Source organism: Geotrypetes seraphini, chromosome 2 (genome assembly GCF_902459505.1).
Source record: "Geotrypetes seraphini chromosome 2, aGeoSer1.1, whole genome shotgun sequence".
NCBI lineage: Eukaryota > Metazoa > Chordata > Amphibia > Gymnophiona > Dermophiidae > Geotrypetes > Geotrypetes seraphini.
Genome location: NC_047085.1, coordinates 510,262,722 through 510,284,698, shown reverse-complemented (window position 1 = coordinate 510,284,698; position 21,977 = coordinate 510,262,722). Strand labels below are relative to the sequence as shown.

Sequence of the window (21,977 nt, the reverse complement as noted above, 5' to 3'; positions counted from 1 at the left end):
CTCCATGCGCAGCCCACTACTCCTCAAAAATACGCCAAACATGCACATAAGTCTGAGAAGTGGAAAGCCTCCAGGACCCCAAGAGTGGAGATCACTTTATCTGAATAGTTCTTCTTACCTAGGCGTTCCTGCTCAAGATCCAAGCCAGAAAACAAAGGGGACCCGGATTGAACATTGAAATGGGATCCTGAGTCATAAGGTCGAGTGAGAGGGGCAGAGAAAGATATGCTACTAGATGACGAACCAGATCCGCGTACCACAGGCGCCAGGGCCAGTCCGGGGCCACCAAGAACATGTGGCCGGGGTGCCAAGCAATGCAAAGAATAACTCTGCCCACCATTGGCCACAGAGGAAACACGAACAGAAGGCCCACCTTCGGCTAAGGCTGTACCAGAGCATTCAGCCCCTCAACCTGAACATCCCTGCACCAACTGAAGAACCTGAGCGCTTTGGTGTTGATATTAGTGCCCATCAGGTCCATGACTGGCTGACCCCAAGTCTGCACAACCAACTCGAGACACCACTCTCCAGGATCTAGCATGTGACGACTGAAAAAGTCCACCTGAACATTCTCCACTTCTGCTATGTGGGAAGCCGAGATGGCCAGAAGATGAGATTCTGCCCAAGCCATGAGCAGAGCCGCCTCCTGTGCCACCAGATGACTCCTGGTTCCCCCAACTAACCAAGGGAAGACTGGCAACAGCTTATCACACCTGCTGAAGACTGAGCACAGAATTACAGCCATCAGTAGGCTGTACTGGTCTAGAGAGGTGCTAAAGAAGAGCAAGATAAAAAGGTTGAAAAGATGAGAAACCAAGACTGATCCGGGAGGTGGGGGGTGCACAATTTTTAAGGGCCTGACCTGACGTTGTTCCCTCTAATAGATAGATACAGAAGTTGGTGAGGATTTCTTGTATTACTCTTATTACATCAGTGTTCTCCCCAGGGCCTTTCAGCCGGGCGCTCCGCCCAGCTAATTTAGATGACCGCCCAGCTGTAATCTCGATCGCAATCCTGCTGCTGCTGCCGCCTTCTGCTCAACATTTTTTTTAAAAAAACCTTCTCACCGGCTTGGAGATTTACCGGGCTGACTTGGCACAGCCTGAATCGCAGGAGCCTGACTTTTTTTTGTTGTTTTTAACGCCAGCAAGCAACTTGAACCCATGATCCGGGGCTCTAATATGTGCATGCCGCTTCCCTTCTCTTCTCTCCTCTCCGAAACCGGAAGTCACGTCCCGGGGGGGGGGGGGGAAGAGAAGAGAAGTCGGCATGCACACGCCCCAGAGCATGGGTTTGATATAGGAGACAGGTCAGCTTACAACTTGCTCTTGCTTGCTTCGGGCTTTCCTCGCTGCCGTGTCCTGCCTACTTTCTGTTTCCGTGAAGGCAGGAACCGCAACGAGGAAGCCCCGAAGCAAGCAAGAGAAGTGAGTTGTAAGCTTCCCTCCGTTGCTGACTTATGGAAGATAGGTCAGCAATGGAAGGAAGCTTACAACTTGCCTTAGTCCAGCCCTGCACAACATGCGGCCCAAAACGGATCTCACTGCAGCCCGCGCCCGATTTGGCTCTCACTCCGCTCTCCTTTGAAGATCAGCTCAGGAGGCAAGATTTAGCCCTAGATCAGATGAACATTAAAGGGCATTTGAAGGCATCTGAGCAGATTGAGGAGAACATGTCCTGTTTTTCCATGCCTAAAAATACCACCTTGTCTAATGTAATCTCTGATCAGATCCTTAAGAGTGATGCAACTATGTATGCTGGACAGTCTCCTCCAGTAAACAGAGCTTTAAAGCCTGCAGCCATACAGAACCAGATGGTCAAAGGGCTCCGAAGTATAGTATTGCCAAGGGATCTGTCTCACAAGTTTCTGACGCTGGCAGATGTAAGCACAGCACAAGAAATAGAGACTTGTGGCATTCTGTGTGGAAAGCTGATGCATAATGAATTTACTATTACCCATGTAATAGTGCCAAAGCTGGACCAGACTACAGTACAGTGATATGGAGAATGTGGAAGAATTATTCAGTGTTCAAGATCAACATGATCTCCTCACAGAAGAAAGACGGAGAGAAAGAGAGAGGCCTGGACCAAAGGGGAAAGACAGGAGGCAGATACTGGAGAGGGGGGAGAGAAGGGAAGGAGATAGAGATGTCAGACCATGGGTGGAGTGGGAAGGAAGGAAAGGAGAAGAGAGAGATGCCAGAGCATAGGGGAGGGGGGAGGGGTGGAGACAAAAAATGGAGAGGGGGTGAAGCTGAAATAAATCATGTACAAAGGAGAGAAAGGGCACAGGATATAGAGTTTATTGACGGGACATAGAAAGAGGGAAGATACCATATGGAACATATGGAACAGAGAGAGGGCAGACACTGGATGGAAAAGGCAGAAAGGGTGGACAGTGGATGCAAGGGGCAGAGATAGGGTGGACAGTAGATGGAAGGGGTAGAGAGAGGGCAGAGGCTGGGTGGAAGGGGCAAAGAGAGAGGACAGATGTTGCATGGAAGGGAGCGAGGACAAATGCTGAATAGAAAGAAGAGAGTGAAGAGAAGATGACTAAAGCAGAAATGACAAAAGGTAGAAAAAAATATTTTTGTTGCTTTACGTAGAATCAAGTAGTATTGTAACTGTATTGATTAAAATTTATCAATAGGAAATGGAAATAAGGCAATTTGGGGGGGGAGGGGACTAAACTCCTTTCCTCAGGTCAGGACAGGATACCATAACAGCTGTATACTGTACTGTCTTGAAGAAATATTTGGCCTCTGAAAGCTAATTGAAAAATGGATTAGTCCAATAAAATGGTATTTTCATATTTCTCATTATTTTATTTCTATTTGTTAATTTGTAAAGTGATGACTGTTATGTAGAAGTTTTTTTCAAATTTACATCTACTGTCTTTATATTTTGCACAGTATTAGGGGACGTGTCACTGTTTCTGTGGTGTTGCATTGTATGCAGTCTGGTTTCTTGGTTCAGTTTAACTTTTGTCTACATATTTCTATTTTTAGTTTGTGATTATTCCATATTGGGCGAGGGTGTATCTGTGTTCTGTGTGTATGAAAAGGACATGGCTTTCTGTTAGCATCGACTACAGGATCAATTGTCTGTGTAGGATCTGGTTTGTTTAGTTTTACAAGTCGTGTGTTGGTGTTCTAGTGCTCACTGCAGTGTTTAAGATGCTGCCTTTTCCTAGATTCACCCTTATTGTGTGACTCATGGACTATTACTAAAAATATCTTTTTTTATATAGAGGAGGGGGTTGTTAAAAAATGATTAGCACTGGCTGTCATATATACTAGGTACACCACTGGATTTAATGACCCTATTCTAACTTTACTGTTGACGTAGGTGTTGTCCCTCCCAACACACAGACACACACATTATAAATAATTAAATTAAAGTTGTATTATCATCAAGCAGCTTTCAAAGACATTATAAGCAAATAAAAATAAAATATTTTAAATACATTGCTAATTATTACCTGCATCTTTACCTATACTGTTTTGTCCTAGCTCTTATTTTGCACTATAGCAAAATAAAAAAGAAGCAGATAAAGATCAATCACACAGGTGTCCTTCAAGGCTCAGTAACACCTCTCCATAAATTATGTGGAAGAGGTCTGGAAGTGGGGATAGCATCTATTTCATATCCTCAGTGAGACCTCAGGAAGGAACCTAGTGATCAAAACATTATTAGAGGTGTTGTACAGCCATTTCTTGTATGACTGGATGAGCTATATTTATCTTTTTTTTTTCTTTAGTTGTTTAAATTCATGCAGAAATAAATTGAACCTAATGACTTCATTAACGCATTTCCCTTTTTTAAACCTCTATACCATTTGAAAGAGGGTGAATATAGCACAGTTACTTACCGTAACAGGTATTATCCAGGGACAGCAGGCAGATATTCTCACATGTGGGTGACGTCATCTACGGAGCCCCGACGCGGACAGCTTTTCAAGCAAACTTGATTGAAGATTCAAGTTTGCTGTGCTGCACCACGCATGCGTGCCTTCCTGCTCCAGTAGAGGGCGCATCCCCTCCTCGTGGTCTACAGTTCATATAACCAGCTAAGAAGCCAACCTCGGGGAGGTGGGAGGGTTGTGAGAATATCTGCCTGCTGTCCCTGGATAACACCTGTTATGGTAAGTAACTGTGCTTTATCCCAGGACAAGCAGGCAGCATATTCTCACATGTGGGTGACCTCCAAGCAAATCAAAAAGGGACGGAGGGAAGTTGGCAATTTAAGAAAACAGATTACGCAAAACCGACTGGCCAAACCAGCCGTCGCTCCTGGACAGAGTATCCAGGCAGTAGTGTGAGGTGAAAGTGTGAACCGAAGACCAAGTGGCAGCTTTACAAATCTCCTCGATAGGCGTTGACCTGAGGAAAGCGACAGAAGCCGCCATCGCTCGGACTTTATGACCCGTGACCCGACCATGCAGCGCGAGACCAGCCTGAGCGTAGCAAAAGGAAATACAGGCAGCCAACCAGTTGGACAAGGTGCGCTTGGAAACAGGGCGTCCCAAACGATTAGGATCGATGGACAAAAACAATTGAGGAACCGTTCGATGAGACTGAGTGCGTTGAAGATAAAAAGCCAACGCCCGCTTACAGTCAAGTGTGTGAAGCGCCACTTCGCCGGGATGAGAGTGGGGCTTCGGAAAAAACACCAGAAGAACAATGGACTGATTGAGATGAAAATCAGACACCACCTTAGGCAAAAACTTAGGATGAGTGCGGAGAACCACCTTGTCATGATGGAACACAGTAAAAGGCGGGTCCGCTACCAATGCCTGCAGCTCACTAATTCTTCGAGCAGAAGTGAGCGCCAGCAGAAATATCACCTTCCAAGTGAGAAACTTGAGATGAGACTTATCCATGGGCTCAAAAGGAGGTTTCATAAGTTGAGTCAAAACTACACTGAGATCCCAAACCACTGGGGGAGGCTTGAAGGAGGATGGACATTCAAGAGACCCCTCATGAAACGAGAAACCAAAGGATGAAGAGAAAGGGACTTCCCATCAAGCTGCCTATGAAAGGCAGCAATTACACTAAGATGCACCCTAATAGAATTTGTCTTAAGACCAGAGTGAGACAAATGAAGTAAATACTCCAGGATCGAGGACACCAGAACCGACAAAGGATCCAGATGATGAGACGAACCCCAGGAAGAGAATCTAGTCCACTTTTGCGAATAGCAGAGTCTAGTCGAAACCTTGCGAGAAGCCTCCAAAATCTCCCGTACCGATTGGGACAGGGGGAGGGAAGTTAGGTGGAAAGAAACCAAGCTGTCAGATGTAGAGACTGCAGATTGGGATGTAACAGTGAACCCCGACTCTGAGACAGCAGAGAGGGAAAAACAGGCAGAAGCAGAGGCTCCCTGACACTGAGTTGAAGAAGCAGGGAGAACCACGGCTGCCGAGGCCTTCGAGGAGCAACCAGGATCAGAGTGGCATGCGTAGACTTGAGATGTACTAGCGTCCGCAAGATCAGAGGAAAGGGCGGAAACGCGTAAAGGAACTTCCCCTCCCAAGCGAGGAAGAAGGCATTGGCCTCGAGACAATCCGGGGAGTACATCCAGGAACAGAAGAAAGGCAGTTTGTGATTGAGGGGGGAGGCAAACAGATCTATCTGAGGGGTCCTCCACCACTCGAACACCTGACGTAAGACCTGAGAGTGAAGAGACCACTCATGCGGCTGAAGAAGGCGGCTGAGCTTGTCCGCCAGACAGTTCTGCTCTCCTTGAATGTAAACCGCTCGAAGGAAGATGTTGTGGGCAACCGCCCACTCCCAGAGAAGAAGAGCTTCCCGACACAGGGACCAGGAGCCCATGCCCCCTTGCTTGTTCACATAATACATCGCCACCTGGTTGTCCGTACGGACTAGAACCACCCGATCGTGAAGCAGGTGGCAGAAGGCCACAGCGGCCAGATAAATGGCCCGAAACTCCAAGACGTTGGTGTGGCAGCGACAGTCCTCCGCTGACCAAAGTCCCTGAGTGCGCAGCCCGTCCAGATGAGCCCCCCAAGCATACTCCGAAGAGTCTGTGGTTAGGACCTTGTGGTGTTGAGGGGCGAGAAAGAGCAAACCCCTGGAAAGATTGGAAGAGTTGGCCCACCAACGGATCAAGTGTCTCAAAGAGGGAGTCACCGTCACGGGACTGGAGATTGGGTCCCGGTCCTGAAGCCACTGAGAGGCTAACGTCCATTGAGGGATCCGCAGATGTAATCGGGCAAACGGGGTGATATGGACAGTAGAAGCCATATGCCCCAGAAGGATCATCATGCGTTTCGCCAAGACCGAGGGCAGCAGAGATACTTGCTGACTCAGACGGACGAGTGATTCCAGTCGAGGAGGAGGAAGGAACGAACGGAGGCGAACCGTGTCCAGCACGGCCCCGATGAACTGTAGAGATTGGGAGGGGCATAACTGATATTTTGGAAAGTTCACCTCGAACCCCAGACTTTGAAGAAAGAAAATAGTCTGTCGGGTCGCTGAGATAGCCCCCTCCCTGGACGGTGCTTTGATCAACCAGTCGTCCAGGTAGGGAAACACCTGGAAGCCCCGGGACCGCAGGGCCGCCACGACCACCATGAGACACTTCGTGAAGACTCGAGGGGACGAGGCCAGACCAAAGGGGAGGACCCGATACTGAAGATGTAACTCCCCCACCTGAAAGCGCAGAAACCGGCGAAAAGCGGGATGCACCGGGACGTGCGTGTAGGCCTCCTTCAGATCGAGGGAGCAGAGCCAGTCCCCCTCGTCCAGCAAGGGATAAAGAACCGGAAGGGAAAGCATCCGGAACTTTTCCCGCACAAGGTATTTGTTGAGGCGTCTTAAGTCCAGGATCGGGCACATGTCCCCGGTCTTTTTCGGAACTAAGAAGTAAAGGGAGTAAAACCCCCGCCCCTGTTGACAAGGAGGGACTACTTCCATCGCCCGCAGGCGAAGAAGAGCCCGAGCCTCCGAGAGAAGGAGGGACAACTGTGCCCGATTGGAAGGACACGCGTTTGGGGGGCTGTCGGGAGGAAGCTCCCGAACGCTGAGAGAGTAGTCTGATGAAATCACGCTCAGGATCCATGCGTCCGACGTGATAGTCGCCCAACGAGGGTAGAATGCTCTGAGGCGGCCCCCGATGGGAAGGAGGCCTGACACTGGTGCGGAGGTGGCCCGCCCCCATCCGCTCATCCCGTCAAAAAGACGGGGAAGGCTTCGCAACGGCAGGCGGCTGGGACTTGGGCAAGGCCCTAGGATGTGCCTGCTAGTGTCTGGGCGGGGGCCGGGAGAAGGCCGGAGTAGACTTTTGCGGATAACGCTGCGGGGGGGCCCGATAGGGCCTCGACGAGGACGGCTTCGGTCTGACCAACGAAGCAAACGACTTCTCATGCTCCGAGAGGCGCTTCGTAGCCGCCTCAATGGTGTCATCAAATAACTCCTTGCCCACGCAGGGGAGGTTGGCCAAGCGATCCTGAAGATTTGGATCCATGTCGACCAGGCGCAGCCAAGCCAGCCGGCGCAAGGCCACCGCAAAGGCGGAGACCCTGGACGACAGCTCAAATCCATCATACACCGCATGGAACAGATGAAGCCGCAGATTTGAGAAATCCTCAAAGAGCAGGCCAAACGCCTCTTGGCGGGAGGCCAGCAAGTCCGCCTGAAAGGCTGTCAACAATCCAATCAGGTGTTTGAGATAGGACGTGAAGGTAAAGCAATGTTACTTACCGTAACAGTTGTTATCCAGGGACAGCAGGCAGCTATTCTCACTAGTGGGTGATGTCATCCGACAGAGCCCCGACACGGACATCTTGAAAGCATGTCTTGCTTGAAGAAACTTAGAAGTTTCGAGATGCCCGCACCGCGCATGCGCCAGTGCCTTCCCGCCCGATGTACCGGGCGTGTCTCCTCAGTTCAGGTAGCTAGCCTGAGAAGCCAACCCAGGGAAGGTGGGTGGGACGTGAGAATAGCTGCCTGCTGTCCCTGGATAACAACTGTTACGGTAAGTTTTATCCCAGGACAAGCAGGCAGGTATTCTCACTAGTGGGTGACCTCCAAGCTAACCCCAATGGGATGGTGGGAGAGTTGGCAATTTCAAGAGAATAAATTTTGTAACACTGTTTGGCCAAACTGTCCATCCCGTCTGGAAAAAGTGTCCAGACAATAATGAGAGGTGAATGTATGAACCGAGGACCAAGTGGCAGCCTTACAAATCTCCTCAATCGGTGTCGATCTGAGGAAGGCTACAGAGGCTGCCATTGCTCTGACCTTATGGGCTGTGACCTTACAGGGAAGGGATAATCCAGCCTGGGCATAGCAGGAAGAGATACAAGCCGCCATCCAGTTCGAGATGGTACGCTTCGATACAGGTCGTCCCAACTTGTTTGGATCAAAGGAGACGAACAGTTGAGGAGCAGTTCTGTGAGGCTTTGTGCGATCCAAGTAGAAAGCTAAAGCACGTTTACAGTCCAGAGTGTGCAAAGCAGCTTCCCCAGGATGAGAATGAGGCTTTGGAAAGAACACTGGAAGCACGATGGATTGGTTGATGTGAAATTCAGAGACCACTTTAGGCAGGAATTTCGGATGAGTACGAAGAACCACCTTGTCATGATGGAATACAGTGAACGGTGGATCCGCCACTAGGGCCTGAAGCTCACTGACGCGGCGAGCAGACGTGAGGGCCACCAGAAAAACCACCTTCCAGGTGAGATACTTAAGCGGAGCCTTGTTGAGAGGTTCAAACGGAGGCTTCATGAGATGAGACAGGACAACATTGAGATCCCAAACCACAGGAGGAGGTTTGATAGGAGGGTTGACATGGAAAAGCCCTTTCATAAATTTGGAAACCACAGGATGAGCAGACAAAGGTTTCCCCTGTAGAGGCTGATGGAAAGCCGCAATAGCACTCAGGTGGACTCGTATGGAGGTAGACTTGAGACCAGACTGAGATAGGTGTAGAAGGTAGTCCAATACAGAAGAAAGGGAAGCTCGCTGAGGTTCCGTGGCATTGGAAATACACCAGGAAGAGAATCTAGTCCATTTTTGGGAGTAGCATTGACGAGTAGCAGGCTTCCTGGAAGCCTCCAAGACCTCCCTCACTGCTTGAGAAAACTGGTGAGGAGTTATGTTGAAAGGAACCAAGCTGTCAGGTGGAGGGACTGCAGATTGGGATGAAGTAGAGAACCTTGATGTTGAGTGAGTAGTGAAGGAAACACTGGAAGAAGTATGGGTTCCCTGCTGCTGAGTTGAAGTAGAAGGGAGAACCAAGGTTGTCTGGGCCACCGAGGAGCAATTAGAATCATGGTGGCATGGTCTGATCTCAACTTGACCAGAGTCTTCTGAATAAGAGGAAAAGGAGGAAACGCATATAGGAAGCGATTCCCCCAACCCAGCAGAAAAGCGTCTGCCTCGAGGCGGAGAGGCGTGTAGATCCTGGAGCAAAACTGAGGCAGCTTGAAGTTGTGGGGGGCTGCAAAGAGGTGAGCCCCACAGTGAGGTGTCCCCCACAGTGCAAATATCTGATGAAGGGGTTTGGAATTGAGCGTCCATTCGTGAGGTTGGAGAAGACGACTCAATTTGTCTGCCAAGACATTGTCCTTCCCCTGAATGTAGACCGCTCTGAGGAAGGTGTTGTGGCGGACCGCCCAATCCCAGACTCGAAGAGCTTCCTGGCAGAGGGAGGCCGAACCCGTGCCCCCTTGCTTGTTTACATAATACATGGCGACCTGATTGTCGGTGCGAATCAGGACCACCATGTCGTGAAGCAGATGTTGGAAAGCTTGAAGAGCATTGAAGATGGCTCTGAGCTCCAGAAGATTGATTTGATGGAGTCGTTCCGCACTGGTCCAGAACCCCTGAGTGCGAAGACCATCCAGATGAGCTCCCCATGCATAGTTCGATGAATCGGTCGTGAGAACTTTCTGGTGGGGAGGAGAGTGAAACAGCAAACCTCTGGATAGATTCGAAGAGGTCATCCACCAGAGAAGAGACTGCCGTAGAGCAGGAGTGACTACAATGTGGCGGGACAACGGGTCGGACACCTGAGTCCACTGAGATGCCAAGGTCCATTGAGGAATTCTGAGATGTAGTCTGGCAAAAGGCGTCACATGAACTGTGGATGCCATGTGACCCAGGAGGACCATCATGTGTCTCGCTGAGATGGATGGGCGAGAAGACACCGATTGGCAAAGCAGAAGAAGAGCATCCATGCACTGAGGAGGAAGGAACGCTCGAAGTTGGATGGTATCCAGGACCGCCCCGATGAAGGGGAGAGTCTGAGTGGGCTGAAGATGTGACTTGGGAAAGTTGATCTCGAAGCCCAAGTTCTGCAGAAAACAAATTGTAGTCAAGGTCGCCGAAATGACCTCTGGGGCCGACGGGGCCTTGATGAGCCAGTCGTCGAGGTATGGAAACACCTGGAGACCCATGTTCCGGAGTGCAGCGGCCACCACCACCAGACACTTCGTGAAGACTCTGGGCGAAGAGGAAAGGCCAAATGGAAGCACTCGATACTGCAGATGTAGATGTCCCACCCGAAATCTGAGGAACTTGCGAGAGGCCGGATGAATCGGGATGTGAGTGTAGGCCTCCTTGAGGTCCAGAGAGCATAACCAATCGTTCTGCTCGAGGAGGGGATAGAGAGAGGCAAGGGTCAGCATACGGAACCGCTCCTTGACCAAAAACTTGTTGAGGACTCGAAGGTCCAAAATGGGCCGCAGATCGCCCGTCTTCTTCGGAACTAGGAAATACCTGGAGTAAAACCCTTGGTTTTGCTGATCTAACGGGACCGGCTCGACGGCCCGAAGCCGAAGCAAAGCCTGAGCCTCCTGGAGAAGAAGAGCGGTCTGCGTTAAGTTGGAAGATACTCTCTTGGAGGGTGGTCCGGGGGGACCCGTTGGAAATGAAGAGAGTATCCCTCTCTTACGATGGTAAGGACCCAAAGGTCTGTGGTGATTGCCTCCCATCGATGACAAAAATGATGGAGACGACCCCCTATGGGAAAAACAGGGGAAGACAGAACGTCGGTTATGCTCCCTGGTAGAGAGTCAAAAAGGCTGAGTAGCCTTGGGTGCAGCCGGCATCTGAGGCTTCTGCTGAGACTTTTGCGGAGGTTGTCTCTTCGCAGGCTGTCTCGCAGGAGGAGTCTGCCTTGGTTGATAACGCCGCTGGTAAATTTGAGGCGGTCTAGATGGACGAGACTGCTGAGGCTTCGGTTTAGGACGTAGAATAGACTGAAAAGACTTTTCATGGTCCGACAGCTTTTTAGTAACAGTTTCGATGGACTCATCAAATAGATCCGCTCCTGCACAAGGCACATTTGCAAGTCTGTCTTGGAGGTTCGGATCCATATCGATGGTTCGAAGCCATGCTAGGCGACGCATGGCAACCGAACATGCCGCCGCTCGAGCCGAGAGCTCAAAGGCATCGTAGGAGGATTGCATCAGTTGAAGGCGTAATTGGGACAGGGTCGCCACCACCTCTTCAAACTGGAAACGAGCCTGAGCATCGATGAAAGGAATGAACTTGCGGAGCACCGGCAAGAAAAAATCCAAGTATGAAGAAAAGAAAAAGTTGTAGTTGAGCACTCGAGTCGCCATCATCGAGTTCTGATAGATACGTCTACCAAACTTATCCATTGTTCTCCCCTCTCTGCCTGGAGGTACGGAAGCATAGACTTGGGAGGGATGAGAACGTTTGAGAGAGGACTCGACTAGAAGGGAAAGTTGAGCTCCTTCAAACCCCTTGTGGTGAACGATGCGGTATCGAGCATCCAGTTTACTGGGGACTGCAGGTAAGGAATACGGTGTCTCAAAACAGCGCATGAAAGTCTGGTCCAGCAGCTTGTGTAGAGGAAGCCGAAGTGTCTCCGCCGGAGGGTGAGGTAAATGCATGGTGTCCAAATACTCTTTAGAATATTTGGACCCAGTGTCCAAAGTCATATCCAAGTCATCCGCCATTTGTCGGAGAAAGGATGAGAAAGACAGTTGGTCCGCCAAGGCCGGCCGACGAGACGGGCTAGAAGACGTGGAAGCCTCCGGGTCCAGGGAGAGCTGAGATCGGCAGGGAGAATAGGAGGTAGATGGTTCCTCATACTCCGGCCCTTCCGGTTGGGACAAATCCGACGAGGAGTATCCCAAACGCTGTATCTTCTTCTGCGGAGACACCTCCGAATGATGTGAGGAGTGCCGAGAAGAGTGTCGAGATCGATGCCCCTCCCGGTGACGGGACGGAGAACGAGATCTTCTATGCATCGAGTGGTCCTTTGAAGCCTCAAAGGAATGAATAGGGCTTGATGCAGTGGATCGTAGAGGTGGCAGAGATGCGGAGTCACGCAGCGCCACCCATGTCTGGTATGGAGTGCGGAAGAACTCCTCCTGCGATGCAGTATGCCCAGGACTACGATTATCAGGAGCCGCCCTAGCACCCTGTTGGCGTGGAGGTGTGATGGGCTCCAAAGGTGGCATCTCAGGAAGGGAAGCCCTCCTGGAGGATTCCGCCGCCCTCCGCCGATCCCCCTTGTCGAGTAGAGAGATCGAACGACGAGGAGGAGGGGGAGGGGGCGGACCGCCCTCTGAAACCGGGGTCGGAAGCTCACCGTGAATGTTGGCGATAAGCCGGGGTCCCATAGTGCGCATAAGCTCGACAAACTGAGCTTCTAGCAGGGAACGAAGCGAAGCCGATATGGAGGGATCCGCACCGAAAGGGGGTCCTCCAGTATGGTCTTCGCGTTCCTTCGTGGCCAAGTGCTTCTGCTTGCTAGCTTTAGGCACTTTGATGACCACAGGAGGAACAGTGGAAGGCGGTACCTGAACCAAGGAGACGGAAGCAGGCGCCGATGCTGAACACGATGCTGAAGCCGGTGTGAACGATGCGGGCTTCACGATGCTCGATGCAGGAGTCGTCGATGCAGGTTTCGAACGGACCGGCGAAACCTCAACAGCCGCAGTAGCAGAGATGTCCTTGGCAGTCTCCATCTTGAACATCGACTCCCAGAGCAAGCAGCGCCGCTTAAACGAGCGCGCAGTGAGCGTGGAACAAGGCCGGCACGATTTCGGAACGTGTTCCGGACCAAGACACTGAAGGCAGCGTCGGTGTGGGTCCGTCAGCGAAATCGCACGCTGGCACTTGCTGCACTTTTTAAAACCGGTGATTGGTCGGGACATAGGCCGGAAAATCGACGCTGCAAGGTCGAAGCCGCTAGGCCGCAGCCACGAGGCCGGCCCGGCCGAACCGCCGGAAGAAATAATTTTAAGTTTTTTTTTTTTTTTTTTAGAAAAATAAAGTAAAATTGAAATAAAATCAAAGAAAGAAACAGAAACGCGGGTAATTAGAAGGCAAAAACTGAATTTCAGTCAGCGCAGAATGAAGTACAAACTTCTCAGCTCCGCGGAAAGAAAAGAACTGAGGAGACACGCCCGGTACATCGGGCGGGAAGGCACTGGCGCATGCGCGGTGCGGGCATCTCGAAACTTCTAAGTTTCTTCAAGCAAGACATGCTTTCAAGATGTCCGTGTCGGGGCTCTGTCGGATGACATCACCCACTAGTGAGAATACCTGCCTGCTTGTCCTGGGATAAAGGAATAATTCAGCACCCTGGAGGCCATCATGGAGTTTTGGTAAAGCCTGCGGCCAAATTTATCCAGGGTCACGACCCTGGCGGGGTCCGCCGCCGAGACACGGGAGGGGTGAGATTTTTTCAGGGACGATTCCACCAGCAAGGACTGGTGAGATAATTGCGGACGCTCGAACCCCGGGCAGGGAACCGTGCGGTACTTCGACTCCATCTTAGAGGGGACAGCCGTCACCATATAGGGAGTCTCCAGATTTCTTATAAAAGTTTGCCGGAGCACAGGGTTCAACGGCAGCCTAAGGGACTCTCTAGGCGGCGACGGCATGTCCAGCTCCGCCAGATACTCCTTCGAATACCTGGAGTCAGACTGGAGGTCCAAGTCAAGGGCCCGACCCATGTCCTGAACGAATCGGGTGAAGGACGGGCAGGACGCTTCCCTGGCCTTGGGAGGCGACGCCGAACGAGACCACCCCGGGCCCGAAAAGGATGGGGAGGCCTCTCTAGAGTAACGAGGTTCCCTCTCCGTGGCGTGCTCTGAACCCCAGGAGGCACTCAAAGTGCGCGCAGGGGTCGAGGACCTGCGACGTCTCGAGGAGCCCCTCGGAGACGACGCCGGGGTACGGGGCACCGACCAATGACGGGTCGGGAACCTGTCCCCGGACTCCCTCGGCGCAAGCCCCGAGCCTCGGTCCGGAGCCCCAGACCGAGGGGGAGTGAGCAAAAGGCGAGGGTTATCCAGAAACAACTCAGTAACCCTCAGCGGCCCCACTGCACGAGAAGTCGGCGAGCGACCTCGCCTCGGAGGGGAACCTCGGGCCCTCTTAGAAACACCGACCTCTTAGACCTCTTAGAAACACCGAGGTCGCAGCGTGCTTCAAGCGACGCTTCGCCCCGCGGGGGATGACCGCCTCGAGGCCGATGGGGAGGAGTCCGAGGATGAGGACAACCGGCGGGATCGCCGCACCTTGGCCTCCGGAGCTCCGATGCGCGACTCAGGCTGGTCCGGCGCCCGCGAGGTCGAGGCCGGTTGGAGGTGGGCCAGCGCAGCGGACAGCTCCGACAAAATCATTGCCTGGAGCATATCCTGGAAAACAGGCACGGGTATCATCGAAGGCATGTCCGGTGCCATCGTGCACTCCACCGAGGGCGACCTCGATGCAGAGTATTCCCTAGTGGCGGAGGCACGACCCGAGGTCTTGGAGGACTTCGCCGACGCAACGGGCTGGGAAACCACACCATGCTCAGCCAGCGTCCCCGAGGAAGGCTTCTTCGCCGGAGTAGAACCTGCGAGAGGAAGAGGGGACTTACCCGGAGCAGAGGTCTTGGATGCCGCCGAAGTCTTCGGGGCCGAGTCCCAAGGCGGGGCTGAGGCACCCGAGGCCGAGGTCAAGGCCGGGGCCGAAGCCGAAGTCGAGGGCTGGTCGACCGCAAAAAGATCCGCCATGCGGGCTTTACGTCGACGAAGGGCCCGATGCTGAAACATGGCACACCTGGGGCAGGACTCGGTCGGATGATCAGCCCCCAAACAGAGAATGCACCAGCGATGCAGGTCAGTGATGGAAAGGAGACGATCGCACCGGGTGCACTTTTTAAACCCGGTCAAGGGCCGGGACATAAGCAAAAGTAGGCCGCGTCCCACGAGGCCACGCAGCCGCGACAACCCGGGAGCCCCCGGGCAGTCAAAAAGATTGCGAACTCAAACAACACGAGAAAAACAACAAATAACACGCGCATAGCGACTCTCCAATGTAAAAAACAAGAAAAGCCGCGGTGCTAGAAGGCACGTTAGGGCAGAGACCAAAAAAGGACTTCTTGGCTCCGCGGAAACGAAAGAACTGGAGACCACGAGGAGGGGATGCGCCCTCTAGTGGAGCAGGAAGGCACGCATGCGTGGTGCAGCACAGCAAACTTGAATCTTCAATCAAGTTTGCTTGAAAAGCTGTCCGCGTCGGGGCTCCGTAGATGACATCACCCACATGTGAGAATATGCTGCCTGCTTGTCCTGGGATAACTAATTATTCACTTCTAGAATTGGATACTTCTTAAATTTAGTAAAAATATTCTGGCACAAGTGTCAAACCTTAAAAAAGGAAGTCATATTCAGCATTGGAAAATAATAACTAATAAAAATAGTATACATTAAATTTTCCCCACTACCAAATTTCCCCGCCCCACCCGGCTACTTTTTCATGCCACCCGGCTGGAAAAAATTTCTGTACATGGTCTGCATATGGCCTTTTGGTTGAGGATGGGCTGGAGAGGGCTTCAATGGCTGGAGTGAGCTTTGATGGAGACTTCAGCAGTTGGAACCCAAGCACAGTACCAGGTAAAGCTTTGGATTCTTGCCCAGAAATAGCTAAGAAGAAAAAAATTTAAAAAAAATTTAAATTGAATCAGGTTGGGCAGGCTGGATGGATCATCCAGGTCTTTATCTGCCATCATCTACTATGTTACTATAATCCTGTAGACAATTCTGCAGCTTTTGGAGCAGCTCACAGTCAATACAATAGGGCATAGATCAATGACCACAGCACCTTATTTTTTGCTGGTCGCAAAGACTGCTGTTGGTACAACGTAATCTTCTGCAGCCAGGTTCTGACCATTTGGGCTACTCTGACCCTGCATTTTAGTCTACTTCAAGAAATATGATCTGTCTCTGATTCCAAAAGGAGAAAACTTGAAGGACACATAAGATGGTCTAATGAGCCCTCACGCTGTCAGAGGTTAGTACAGAGAGATTCTGATCAGTCTTGGAAGTTTCTGGAGCAAAGGAAGTACAGAAAAATGTCTCATATTAGTTGAATATTTTAGATGCAGATAAAGCAGTCCTTACCTAGGGAGATCAGAGTCTCATAATTCTCCTTCATCACCTCCCTGTAAAGCTCCTTCTGCCCTTCATCTAAATATTCCCACTCCTCCTGGGAGAAAGAGACAGCGATGTCCTCAAACTCCACCTGCATCTGAAACACAAACCGGGAACACACTCAGCGCTTTCTGCATCACCATCAGCCATTATTGTAGACCTGGTGCACGTAAGTTGCTTAGTGTGCAACTGCAAGGGGAGACGTACATATGGATGGAGCGTGGAAGTTCTCCAAGTGACCTGTACGTCTCATAGAAATTACTATCAGTTGATCATCACCAGCCATTGACCAGTAGTTATGCCTGTATTACAGCGTGCCAGTGACTTTGTACTGGTTTTCTATAACAGCTTAAGCTCACATCTTGGTGTCAATCTGTACAATTGCCCAGAGGGTCAACAAGATTTCCTGAGCTTGTCTGTAGGACGGGCTGGGTTTCTCTGTCTTAATGTGGTATATCCGGCTTAATATTATTATCTGTCTCTGTGGGTGTGGTGTAAATTCTGCACTTCTCCTGCTATAACTGCAGGTATATATGGAAATGGAGTAGATATCACACCATTCACAGAAGAAAGTGTTAATGAACAACTGGAAAAACTAAAAGTGGACAAGGCTGTGGGACTGGACAAGATCCATCCTAAGATATTAAGGAAGCTCAGAGAAGCTCTTGCAAGTCCTCTCACAGACTTGCTTAATAAATCCAGGAGCAGATGGAGAGTTAAGAGTATATAGCACTGAATGATGAGGTAGATATAATAGGCATCTCAGAGACCGAGTGGAAGGAGGACATCAATGGGACACTGTTAGGTCCTTTAACTAAGGTGCGCTAACTGATTAGACTTGGAACATGAGAAGCTGCATAGGGACACTTTAGCGTTTAGTGTGCGCTAAATCAGTTTGCGCTTGTTAATCGGTAAGCGCACCTTTGTAAAAGAGGGCGTGTGTTACCTGGATACAAATTATATCAGAAGGATAGAGTACATCAAATTGAAAGTGTGGGGGGGCGTGCTGAATTGAACAAAACAAAATAAACATTCTTTATGACAGATAGCAATGTGGAATATCCATTCGGATAGAAATTCCAAGAACATATGGGTAGGGTTATACTACCGTCCCCTGGAATGAGAAGGCAGTGATAATGTGATCAAATTTGAGTTGATATCTGAGTGACATTGCTAAAAAAAAATCTACCGTAGCAGCATTCAGTGTTCAAACTGGTTACTACGATAAAATGAGGAAAATGATCAAAAAGAAGCTAAAAGGATTGGTGGCAAAGGTTAGGTCTGTAAACCAGGCATGGATGTAAAAATACCATTGTGGAAGTGCAGACCAGACATATTTCACTTATTAACAAAGGTGGAAAGAAGAAAAAAGCAAGAACCAGCATGATTTAAAGCTGAAGTGAAAGAGACTATTAAAGCCAAAAAGATCTTTTAAAGGGAAACATAACATAACAAATTCACTTATATAGCAGTAACCTCTCAGTTCAATGTGGTTAACAACAATCGAGAGACTGTACAAGCACATTCATTAAAATGTGTCAAATAAATAGGTCTTTAGCATTTTTCTAACCGAAATAGAATCCAAATGACAAAAATAAGTACCCTATTGGTCCTGTCTGAGGAATAACTGCCTGTTTAGGGAAAGAAATACTCCGAGACACAGTGGGGTGGGAAAACAGCCCCTTCTTAGAGACTGTAGAGGTATGATAATTTAAAACAGTGGTTCCCAACCCTGTCCTGGAAGACCACCAGGCCAATTGGGTTTTCAGCATAGCTCTAATGAATGTGCATGGAGCAGAATTTCATGCCTGTCACTTCCATTATATGCAAATCCCTCATACATATTCATTAGGGTTAGCCTGAAAACTCGATTGGCCTGGTAGTCCTCCAGGATAAGGTTGGCAACCACTGATTTAAAAAAGTTATGTTCTTTGGGGAGGAGTGAGGTGAGGGAGGTGGAGTGGCTTCTTGGGGGCTCATCAGAGTCCAGGGCCTCGGAAGGCCATTCTGTCGACTCTGGCCTTGCTTGCCCTAAGTAGATTGGAGCTGGGGGGGTTGGTTGATGTTACTCTTTTCCTCTAACTGCTTGATATAGTGTGTATATGATGCATCATTGTTCGTGCTGAGCACCTTTTATGTGCCCTTGTTTTGCTTACTCTGTGGTCTGCATCAATAAAAATCGTTTGAATCTAAAAAACGACCCTGGAGGATCAATCTTCATGACGTGAAACTGAGCTGCGGGGGTTGAAGCAGAGCCCGCAGGAGGCCTCACTGGAGTTTCCCCTTGAAAAGAAGCAGACGACGATGAAGGGGTTAACAAAAGATTAGGCTAAGAAAAATACAAAATTGGTCAGAAATTACGACTGGCTGATTCTTTTTACCTCCTCAACCGCGGAAGCTGTTTTGTTCTTGTCCAACGGCTGCGGTGAGGAAGAAGCGCCCTGAAGGGGGGGGGAGGAGCTGAGTTCGTGAGATGGAGGGGGGGGAGGAGCTGAGCTCGTGAGAAGCCTTGGCGCCAAGTGACTCCGGCTGAGGGAGGGGGGGGGAGAAGCTGAGCTCGTGAGAAGCTTTGACGCCAAGAGACGTCTAATGAGGGAGAAGGGGGAGGAGCTGAGCTCGTGAAAGCCTTGGCGCCAAGAGACTCCGGCTGAGGGAGGGAGGGGGGGGGGGGGGGGAGAAGCTGAGCCCGTGAGAAGCTTTGGCGCCAAGTGACTCCGGCTGAGGGAGGGGGGGGGAGAAACTGAGCTCGTGAGAAGCTTTGGCGCCAAGAGACGCCGGCTGAGGGAGGAGCTGAGCTCGTGAGAAGCCTTGACGCCAAGAGACGCCGGCTGAGGGAGGAGCTGAGCTCGTGAGAAGCCTTGACGCCAAGAGACGCCGGCTGAGGGAAGGGGGAGGAGCTGAGCTTGTCAGAAGCCTTAGAGCCAAGAGACTGTCTAATGAGGGAGAAGGGGGAGGAGCTGAGCTCGTGAAAGCCTTGGCGCCAAGTGACTCCGGCTGAGGGAGGGGGGGGAGAAACTGAGCTCGTGAGAAGCTTTGGCGCCAAGAGACGCCGGCTGAGGGAGGAGCTGAGCTCGTGAGAAGCCTTGACGCCAAGAGACGCCGGCTGAGGGAGGGGGGAGGAGCTGAGCTCGTGAGAAGCCTTGACGCCAAGAGACGCCGGCTGAGGGAGGGGGGAGGAGCTGAGCTTGTCAGAAGCCTTAGAGCCAAGAGACTGTCTAATGAGGGAGAAGGGGGAGGAGCTGAGCTCGTGAGAAGCCTTGGCGCCAAGAGACTCCGGCTGAGGGAGGGGGGGAGAAGCTGAGCTCGTGAGAAGCTTTGGCGCCAAGAGACGCCGGCTGAGGCAGGAGGGGCAGGAGCTGAGCTCGTGAGAAGCCTTGACGCCAAGAGACGCCGGCTGAGGGAGGGGGGAGGAGCTGAGCTTGTCAGAAGCCTTGACGCCAAGAGACGCCGGCTGAGGGAGGGGGGAGGAGCTGAGCTTGTCAGAAGCCTTGGAGCCAAGAGATGTCGGCTGAAGGAGGAGGGGGAGGAGCTGAGCTCGTCAGAAGCCTTTAGAGCCAAGAGACGTCTAATGAGGGAGAAGGGGGAGGAGCTGAGCTCGTGAGAAGCCTTGGCGCCAAGAGACTCCGGCTGAGGGAGGGGGAGGAGAAGCTGAGCTCGTGAGAAGCTTTGGCGCCAAGAGACGCCGGCTGAGGGAGGAGGGGGAGGAGCTGAGCTCGTGAGAAGCCTTGACGCCAAGAGACGCCGGCTGAAGGAGGGGGGAGGAGCTGAGCTTGTCAGAAGCCTTAGAGCCAAGAGACGTCTAATGAGGGAGAAGGGGGAGGAGCTGAGCTCGTGAGAAGCCTTGGCGCCAAGAGACTCCGGCTGAGGGAGGGGGGTTGAAGCTGAGCTCGTGAGAAGCTTTGGCGCCAAGAGACGCCGGCTGAGGCAGGAGGGGCAGGAGCTGAGCTTGTGAGAAGCCTTGGCGCCAAGAGACGCCGGCTGAGGGAGGAGCTGAGCTTGTCAGAAGCATTGGAGCCAAGAGATGTCGGCTGAGGGAGGAGGGGGAGGAGCTGAGCTCGTGAGAAGCCTTGGAGCCAAGAGACGTCTAATGAGGGAGAAGGGGGAGGAGCTGAGCTCGTGAGAAGCCTTGGCGCCAAGAGACGCCGGCTGAGGGAGGGGGAGGAGCTAACTCGGGGAGGAGCTGAGCTCGTGAGAAGCCCTGAGTGACATCGAGACGCCGGCGGAGGGGAGGTGCTGAGGTCGTGAGAAGCCTTGGCGCCAAGAGACGCCGGCTGAGGGAGGGGGAGGAGCTAATCTCGTGGGAGGGAGAGGGGCTGAGCTCGTGAGAAGTCTTGGCGCCAAGAAAGGCCGGATTAGAGCCTTCCTTCAGGAAGAAAAACGCGGCTCTCCGGTCCCTTCATTGGGCTTGAGATTTCCTTCATTTCTTTTTTTTAGTCAGGAGAATTTCTATCCTTTGGTTTTTTTTTTAAGAATACTCTGAAGAAAATTGTTTTAGTTTTAATTTATCTTTGGGGGAAGGGGAGAGTTGTGGCCTGCCAGGAGCCCGGTCAGAAAATCAACTGTTGGGCTACGGGGATGGAACAACAACAATCTACTGTATCTAGGGGAGAGTTCCGCCACGCAGGCTCAGGCCCCTCCCCCTGCCAGGAAAAGCGGGGGAGGGGGCGCTCCTACCTGAGCAGAAGCTCCTGCAGCCGTTTCCCTCTCGGCTTTGGCCATTTGGGGCTCTTCTTTCTCTACCTCAGGGCTTTTCTCGCGACGGGGAGAGAGACAGAAGCTGGACGCCATATGCCGGTGACGTCACAAAGGGGGCGGGGCTCCACTGGCCGCATTTCCTAGACAACCTCCTGCAAGCAGTCTCCGCCTTCGAAGGGGCGAAGCTTGTTCAGAGCCCTTCGTGGCCCGTCACCTTTACTGGCGAACAGAGGTCCGCCTCCTCCTCTTCCCACCCCCAGGGAAATTTGAAGCAATGATTGACGGGACGGAGCTGAAATTCCTTCCAGCCCTCTTCCCGCCCCAGGGCCATTCTGACCAATCAGCACTAAACGGGGCAGAGCAAGAAGAAAAGACCGTCTCTCTCAGCTTTCAGTATGAAGCTCCGCCCTCTCTCTTGTGACGTCACCAGCCTTTTTTTTTTTTTTTTTCCCTGGAATTTGTGAAGATTGGACAGAAGCTTCCAGCTCCAAATCTTTTTCTACTCTTTGATCCCTGTAATATAAAAACTCCTGGCTTCTCCCCACATTCCGTTCTAATCCTACAAAGAGGAAACTGAGGAAGGAGATTCCCCCCAACAAACCCTGCAGCAGCTGCCAACTTGGGCTCCTGGGGCTGAGCAAAGGTACTTTGGGAGCCATAATCCTGCTCTGGGCCAGTTAATTATTTCTCCCTCTGCTGGATCCCCAGCACTGGGAAGTCTCCTGAAACAAGTAGGACTCTCCTCTAGGGCTGAATTAGATAGGAACATAAGAATAACCTTACTGGATCAGCCCAATGGTCCATCAAGCCCAGTAGCCCGTTCTCATGGTAGCCAATCCAGGTCATTAGTACC

General features: G+C 51.5%; 1 protein-coding gene across 6 annotated transcripts in view; it reads right to left on the bottom strand.

Annotated features, from left to right (window-relative positions):
• The window catches only part of LOC117354629 (zinc finger protein 184-like), an 88,885-nt gene extending 67,335 nt beyond the window's left edge, over positions 1 to 21,550 (bottom strand). Inside the window, exons 1-3 of one of the 6 annotated variants that reach the window (XM_033932442.1) lie at positions 18,811 to 19,038; positions 18,586 to 18,712; positions 16,400 to 16,526 (exon numbers count right to left, since the gene is read on the bottom strand). In XM_033932442.1, coding sequence (XP_033788333.1) covers positions 16,400 to 16,526 — 127 coding nt within the window. In that variant the 5' untranslated portion in view covers positions 18,586 to 18,712; positions 18,811 to 19,038. Of the gene's footprint in view, positions 1 to 16,399; positions 16,527 to 18,585; positions 18,713 to 18,810; positions 19,039 to 21,103 lie in introns of those variants that run through there. The other 5 variants (XM_033932440.1, XM_033932439.1, XM_033932444.1 and 2 more) reach the window with 5 other exon arrangements.
• Positions 21,551 to 21,977: the final 427 nt, after the last annotated feature.